Source organism: Pollicipes pollicipes, unplaced genomic scaffold (genome assembly GCF_011947565.3).
Source record: "Pollicipes pollicipes isolate AB1234 unplaced genomic scaffold, Ppol_2.1 Scaffold_6686;HRSCAF=7923_pilon_pilon_pilon, whole genome shotgun sequence".
In the NCBI taxonomy this organism is placed as follows: Eukaryota; Metazoa; Arthropoda; class Thecostraca; order Pollicipedomorpha; family Pollicipedidae; genus Pollicipes; species Pollicipes pollicipes.
The window spans coordinates 35,555,091-35,562,493 of record NW_023596921.1 but is presented as its reverse complement, the minus strand read 5'-3'; the positions used below and the strand labels follow the sequence as shown (position 1 = coordinate 35,562,493).

Genomic DNA, 7,403 nt, shown 5'->3' with positions numbered 1-7,403 from the left:
TGCGGGTGAGAAAGCCAGTGATGGCCGGCGGCAGGTGGCTCGCAGGATGATGCTGCGCGGTGCGAAAAAAACTGCGTACCGTCGACATGCGAACAGCTGGCAGATCAAGGGCGCCCGTCGCTGCCGCCCAGGTGGCACGTTGGCATACGACGGTACGTGGGTTGAACAGGGATTGAATCGTCAACGGGACCCGCGAATCATTAGAAGCGAGTGGTCAACATTTGTATGGACTTTTGAACTGAAATAGCCATCTTGAAGATTATCCGATGCAGTTCACGGACCTGCCTTTCTTAAGACCTAAGATCTTTTAGTATCTGAGTTAAACGCCCGCAGGCAGGTGCATACTACTTCGGGGATTTTTCGAGTTTGCCCGTGTATCCATGACGCCATGAAAACGTTCTTCAAATCCTACCATGCAGCGATCTAGGCCATGCATGCTGTTGGCCATGCGGCGACCAAGGCCAGGTGCAATACGACATCGAGTCCTTCATATTTGGCGTCCGTGAGCACGATTTCCAGATATCACGGCCGTCAATCGGCTCTCAATCAGTGTTGTGCCAGGTAGGAAGACGCATTCAATGACTTGCATATTGATGTGCATATTTACTTCACAGGAGAAATGTATCGTCTAGATCATCCCTCTCCAATTAAAAGTATAACAATGCGTATGGGTGAGCGTATTTCATCATATCTGGCGCGTTCTTAACTATATTTTGATATGGGACATTCCCTTTAAGGGCCCTGTACAAGCCAGACCGTCACGGTGAGTGACAAGGTCACTGACACCGCGCCGGCCCAGCGCTTGAGCAGTCACCGCCATTGAACCTCGCCGACGAGTGCCGGTGACGAGGGCGATCCTGGCTCCCAAGTTAATCTGCCTCTAGCACTCCGTTTAGATGACACGCCGCAGCTCCGCCACAGGCCGAGAGGCAGCACAGAAGATGAAGGGGGCTACGGGGCTGCGGGCATGGGGCTCCGGAAGACATGGGACTGGACGAGAAGTTTACGAACTGCGAGGGTAAAGTGGTGACGAATTTTATACAAATAGAAAAGTTGTTTACCACCTTGTTAAGTCCTTGTCCTTGTTAAGTTTAATTTTATACAAAAGAAAAGTTGAGTTGCACTTTTTGACAACATGGGATGAATGCACCTCACAGAAAAGGGTACTTTCAGTAGTAGTTCACAGCACGTTCAGGGCCGGTGAAGGGCTTAACTTGTGTCCCGTAATGTCGGGGTGAAAAGATGAAGTTCTCTTCATGGAGTGTGGAGTGCCAAGAAGGATAACGGCTATTTCGGTGGGATTCAGTTAATGGGGTTGGATGTGAAGTGGGATGAAATCACTTGGCTGGTTTCCTCCTGACGGGGTTTTAAAACAGACAATTGATCCGGATGAGCGGAGTCTAGCAGTCAATTGTCGTCGGCATAGGACACTAGCCGTCCGCGAGGGCGGTGAAATGAAAGGCCGTTAGTGAAGATGATGAGGATGGGGCCGACCGAGGATCCCTGAGGGATCCCTTGAGTCAGCGGAGAAGAGAGAGGACCGCATCTCACCACCTTCTGCCGACCAGCATGGTGGCTCTCAAGCCATTTCGGATCGATGCCATATCACTGCAGCTTAATCAGGACACCGTGGTCGACACCATCAAAGGCACGGCTGAGATTAATGGAGGTGACGATGACAATGTCTCCAACGCCAACCCGACGTACCGCCCACTCAACGGCGTTGACGAGGGCGTCCTGTGTTGGGTAACAAGGTCTACGAGCGTACTGTGATGGAGCTAAAAGACCATGGGCAATGAGGTAGGACGACAGCTGCTCGTGCATAATTTGTTCTCATGTTTTGACAGCGCAAGTGAAATTGATATAGGTCTGAAATTACCAGCGCTCTCACGAGGGCTAGGTTTGTGAAGAGGGATGACAGAGGCAACCCTCCAGGAATTGGGAAAAACACAAGAGGCGACAGGAGTGTTCATAAGGTTACTTTATAAAGCTGCTTAAATTCGCTCATCGCTATATCAATTACGCCACCGGCCGCGGCAGCTATAGGCAGTCATTTTTATCCGCATATCCATAAATATCGGAGTACATTCTGACTACCCCACTATATGTGTAACCAGAGCTGGATGCTGGCGTTCCCAAGTAAATTATGTATATATATATATATATATATATATATATATATATATATATTCCATATCAGTTCGTACACCAGTTTCGAACAAGATCAGCGTAACCTATCAGCATACAGTCGCAACGGCGAAGATATTCCGTTAAGAACGTCCAGCCAAAAAATGGGCTGCTCAAAGAGAAACGTCTGCGGCGAAACGTTGACTACGTTCGGCTCAAAAATGACTGTAATTGGTTTGCCCTTTTATCTTCTTGGTGGCACTTCTGGTGGGGAGCACCTCGTAATATGGCGCTCTCCAGTGTTGCTGTTAGATATAACTGCTACTGAGCTTTCACCAGAGCATGTTTTTCGTGTCCGCCTTTCCTGCCAGGGTGAGAGACAGACGACGCATGTACCCTTAGCAGCTGAGTGCGTCGTTAAGCTCCAATGACACGCACAGAGCATGTTTGTCTGGAAATATGCGTCTAGGATGGCACACGCCTGTAAAGGAAATGTTCCATATCTAAAGATATTTAAGCAGGCATCATACTTGACACCAGTTAGCTCACCTACAATTGTCGATATTCTTAAGTGGAAAAGGCTGCTCTAGATAATACAATATCTCTGTTTAGTTAAGATTGTCCCTAATATATCATCGTTTGATCACGTCTTCGGGCAGACCTTCAAGACAGTTTTTTTAGTTCAAAATCCCCAAAATAAATGTGGAACATTCCATTTGAAAATGTTTAAACTTTCAAAGGGCACCGCATAGAGCATGTGCTTAAAGCTCACGAATGACGTGCGTCATTCATTAGTTATCTGAGATTGCAAGATTGATATCCATTCATTTACTCGTTCCTTCAGAAATCGATTTCCGTCGATTGGAAGACAACTCGGTGCTTCTCCGTTCCGTTGAAACATGACGTCAGGGAAAGACCTTAAGAGGCAAGGTTGTATGTGCTCAATGAAGCATATAAATGTGACACGGCCATAGTAAGCAAATCTATCAAATCCTCAAAGTAGCTGACACGGTGCTGGTCAGCCACTAGGCGTGTGAGGCCCCTGGCAGCATCTCTGACAGCTAACGTATCTGATGCAAGCTTATTTATAAGCGTTTTGCCTTGTTCTCAGTGTGCTCTCGCCTGGGGTCTCGGCAGCTGGAGCATTTGCACACGTGGTTAGCCGGCTCCAACGTTTGGCGCCGTGCCAGTGCGGCAGCCAGCCGCCGGCGGCGGCTCTATCGCTGGGATCGCTGACCGGTCTGTTTGCGTGTGGACCGTGCACCGTCAGCCACGTGCCGGCTCATAACGCCGATCGACCGCTCGCGTCGCAGCGCCGAGGGCCCGTCTGTTGTCATCCGTCACCAGGGTATCGCCGGCGGCCTCGCAGGAGCTGGGGGGCCGCGACGACACGAGAGCGAACGGGCGTTGCGAGGGACCGAGCGCAGTTCAAGGCCAGTCACCGGGTACAAGGAGCGGCTGAGTAGCGCGTGCGGTGGCCGCCCGCAGTCAGGCTGCAGCCGGCAGACGTGTGAGTGTGGAGCCCACGCCGGTTGCAGTGCTTCGCGGCTCTCCGCTGCCTGTCCGCCGCGGCTGGACGTGCTCTCCCGCCACGCAGGCGTGACCAGCGCAGCAGCGGCGTGTGAAGCGCCCCTGCCAGCGACATGCTGCGTGTGCCGCTGCTGCTGGCCGTGACGTGGGCGCTGCTGGGCCGCGGCCGGGCCCGCTACGAGCCCACGTGGGAATCGCTCGACACGCGGCCGATCCCGGCCTGGTACGACGAGGCCAAGTTCGGCATCTTCCTGCACTGGGGCGTATACTCGGTGCCCAGCTTCGGCGAAGCCTGGTTCTGGCAGCAGTGGCGCGGCGACAAAAACAAGGCGCACGTCGAGTTCATGCGGCGCAACTACCGACCGGGCTTCACGTACGCCGACTTTGCGCCGCAGTTCACGGCCGAGTTCTTCGAGCCGGATCGCTGGGCGGACCTGTTCGCCGCCGCCGGCGCGCGCTATGTGGTGCTCACCACCAAGCACCACGAGGGCTTCACGCTGTGGCCGAGCAAGTACGCCTGGAACTGGAACGCCGTCGACACGGGGCCGAATCGCGACCTGGTGGGCGACCTGGCGCGCTCCGTGCGGAACCGCACCAACATTCGCTTCGGCGTCTACTACTCGCTGTTCGAGTACTTCAACCCGCACTGGTTGGCGGACAAGGCGAGCAACTTCACGCAGAACACATTCCCGGCGGCCAAAGCGATTCCGGAGCTGTACGAGCTGGTGTATGGCTACGAGCCGGACGTGATCTGGTCGGACGGCAGCAGCCAGGCGCCCAGCTCCGACTACTGGGGCAGCAAGCAGTTCCTCGCCTGGCTCTACAACGACTCGCCGATCCGCGACCGCGTCGTCACCAACGACCGCTGGGGCACGGACTGCGGCTGCAAGCACGGCGACTTCATCACCTGCGACAACCACTACAACCCGGGCGTGCTGCAGAAGCACAAGTGGGAGAACTGCATGACCGTCGACCGCTACTTCTGGGGCTACCGACGCAACATCTCGCTGGCCAGCATCCGCTCGATAGAGGAGCTGACCCGCGAGTTGGCCGAGACGGTCAGCTGCGGCGGCAACCTGCTGCTCAACGTGGGCCCCACGCACGACGGTCGCATCGTGCCCATCTTCGAGGAGCGGCTCCGCCAGATGGGCCAGTGGCTCAACATCAGCGGCGAGGCCATCTACGCGTCGCGTCCGTGGGTGCACCAGAACGACAGCGTCACGCCCGGCGTGTGGTACACGCAGCGCGAGGGTCGCGTGTACGCCATCGTGCTGGACTGGCCGCCGGCCGGCCGTCTGCGCCTGGGGAGTCTGCGCCTGCGGCAGGCCAGCGGCCGCCTCACACTGCTGGGATTCGACGGTGGGCCTCTGCAGTGGCGCCAGCGGCCGGGCGCGCCGCTGCTGGTGCAGCTGCCGCCGCTGGAGAAGGTCAGCGCCCGCTGGGCCTGGGTGGTGCGCGCCGAGAACGCCGTGGCGCCGGGAGACGACGACGCCGCGGGGGTAGACCGGTCAGGGGAAGACGCCGTCCAGCTGGCGGGAGGCGACGGTGCCGGTAAAACCTCCGAGTTTCTGAACGAGATAACATTCCGGAAGTTCTCCTGCTACAGGCAGACCGCCGCCTTCTGGCAGAACACTGTCGCCGTCGGAGACAGCTCGGCTGGGAAGAAGGCGCCCTCCAGCAACGACGCCAAACCCGGAAACTGATGCGGTATGGTTACGGCCGCAAACCTTGGCATGGACGAGCCTTTCTGCGTACACGAAGAGCGATCTCCAACCACGCACTTAGATATTATCTAGATGAGAGATCAAGCAACGTTGAATTTGCTCTGAGCCCCAACAAAGCTGCTTAGTATATATATAAAACACTTGGTGGAGGGAAAGGTCATGGATCCTTTGGCGGCCCTTGCTCGGCTATGATCCTGGCTCAATCCCATTATCACATAACCATGGGCGCCTGGTCTTTGAGCTTGTCGCTTGCTGTGCAACTTATGGCGTAGGAGTGATATTACTTACATGGCGAGCGGCGTGTTTTGGAACTTTAAATGAAGGGCTGTGATAACCAACCATAGTGAAAGCCAAAAATCTATATTGTCCCGCTGTCACGTAGACAAAGCGTCACAAAATGTTAACAATCTAACGGTACGGTAGCGGTACAATGTTGGGTGATGGTGCATAATAGCTTACAGCTTGCCTTGGGAGCAAGCGTTCCGTGTGTTTATGGCATGATGGCATTGACCAAACCAAAAAGCACACTGTTGCGACGATGCATCGCCCCGCAAGTAGCTTACTTGACTTTCTCGCGAATTGTCACAGATGCTACGTTTTTATGTACCGACCCGAGCACTCAGTCCGTACTCATTGGGAGCGTGCTTGCTCCACAAATAAATCATATTATAATGTATGCTGCCTCATCTTGGGTTTCGGTTTCGCCCATGAATAGATCGTCGGAGGTAGTACACGATAGGTAGTCGGAAACTTTGAACAGCCAGTGTGAATCGAATTAAGTCACGTTGGTGCCTGAGCCCGACCCCATTTCATGTGACAAGTTGAATGGGAGCGATGGAGTCTGGGTCCGATGAGTGAGATTCATCGATTTATTGCCATTTATCCCTCATCAATCCGAATCTGGAATCGATTCTGAAGTCCTGATGGCTCAGATTAGCGCCAGCTAGTTGGTTTACCCGATATGACTAGATTTGTCACATTATGTCGATCATGCATTTAGTTACTTGTCGCGGGTATCTATCACCTGTTCGAGAATGTCCGTGTGCTTCAACTAAATGCCGTTTGTATAGGTCCGCTCGGAACAACTTTGGGTTCTGAATGTTGTTTTAGTCAAATTGTGCGGAAGTGCTATAAATGCAAGACCCTTTTGGGGTTTTCAGAATGTGAAATGGTTTGGCTGCACTGTATTTTTCATAGATTTGTAATACCATAAATAGCATTGTATAGGTGGCGTTAATTGCCTACATCATTTGCGACCAAATATTTGATAGCCCAACTTTTGGATATTAAAATGCAGCAATGTAACCATACGAGCACTGGCTTGACGCCGTGTCCGAACCCATGACTGGAGCTACCTCAAAATGTGCATGCGTATGCTGCAGTCGCGAATTGCAAGTAGCAGGCAAGCATGGTCGCTCTATCCTCACTATCGACACACTCTACCCAACGTCTGAAGCCGGTCGAAAGCGAAGCCCTCGGATGGGGTTTGCCTCCCTCGGGTTTGTTCCTTCCTCTGAGATCTCAAAACGTATGAGTGCATAATTTGCACAGCATGAATACTCTCTTTGTACCTAGTTTGTGCGAAACTTTTACATCTTCAGGCGCGACCCTTCGGGTCAAATAATTAAATTGCTTTTTAATTAATGCAAAGAAAGATACCAACATACTTCAACAATATGACGTCAGTTGAATCTTATCACGTCATGTTGTTGAAGTATGTTGGTATCTTATTTGCATTAATTAAAAATACTGGTCACAGCCTTACATGGCGTATTCATGCTACAAATAGCGATGAACTTTGCGTACCGGGTATATTTTATTATTGCCTAAGGCTTGGTGCTACCACTTTTTGTTTTACCCATGTCCCCTGTTACCCGTCCATGTTACGCTTTACCCTGTACGTGCACATGTCTCAGTCAGTGTTAACAAATCAGTGGCCGAAGTGCTCTAACGCGTAATTGATTCTCGCTGAGCTCCGGTCGGCTACCCCCCCCCCCCCCACCCCACCCTTCCCCCCACCCC

General features: G+C 52.9%; 1 protein-coding gene across 1 annotated transcript; it reads left to right on the top strand.

Annotated features, from left to right (window-relative positions):
* Positions 1–3,447: 3,447 nt before the first annotated feature.
* Positions 3,448–6,067, top strand: LOC119108616 (alpha-L-fucosidase-like). The gene has a single exon (XM_037232216.1). It carries the CDS (start codon positions 3,771–3,773, stop codon positions 5,358–5,360), a length of 1,590 nt encoding a protein of 529 aa, XP_037088111.1. The 5' UTR covers positions 3,448–3,770; the 3' UTR covers positions 5,361–6,067.
* The last annotated feature ends 1,336 nt before the right edge of the window (positions 6,068–7,403 follow it).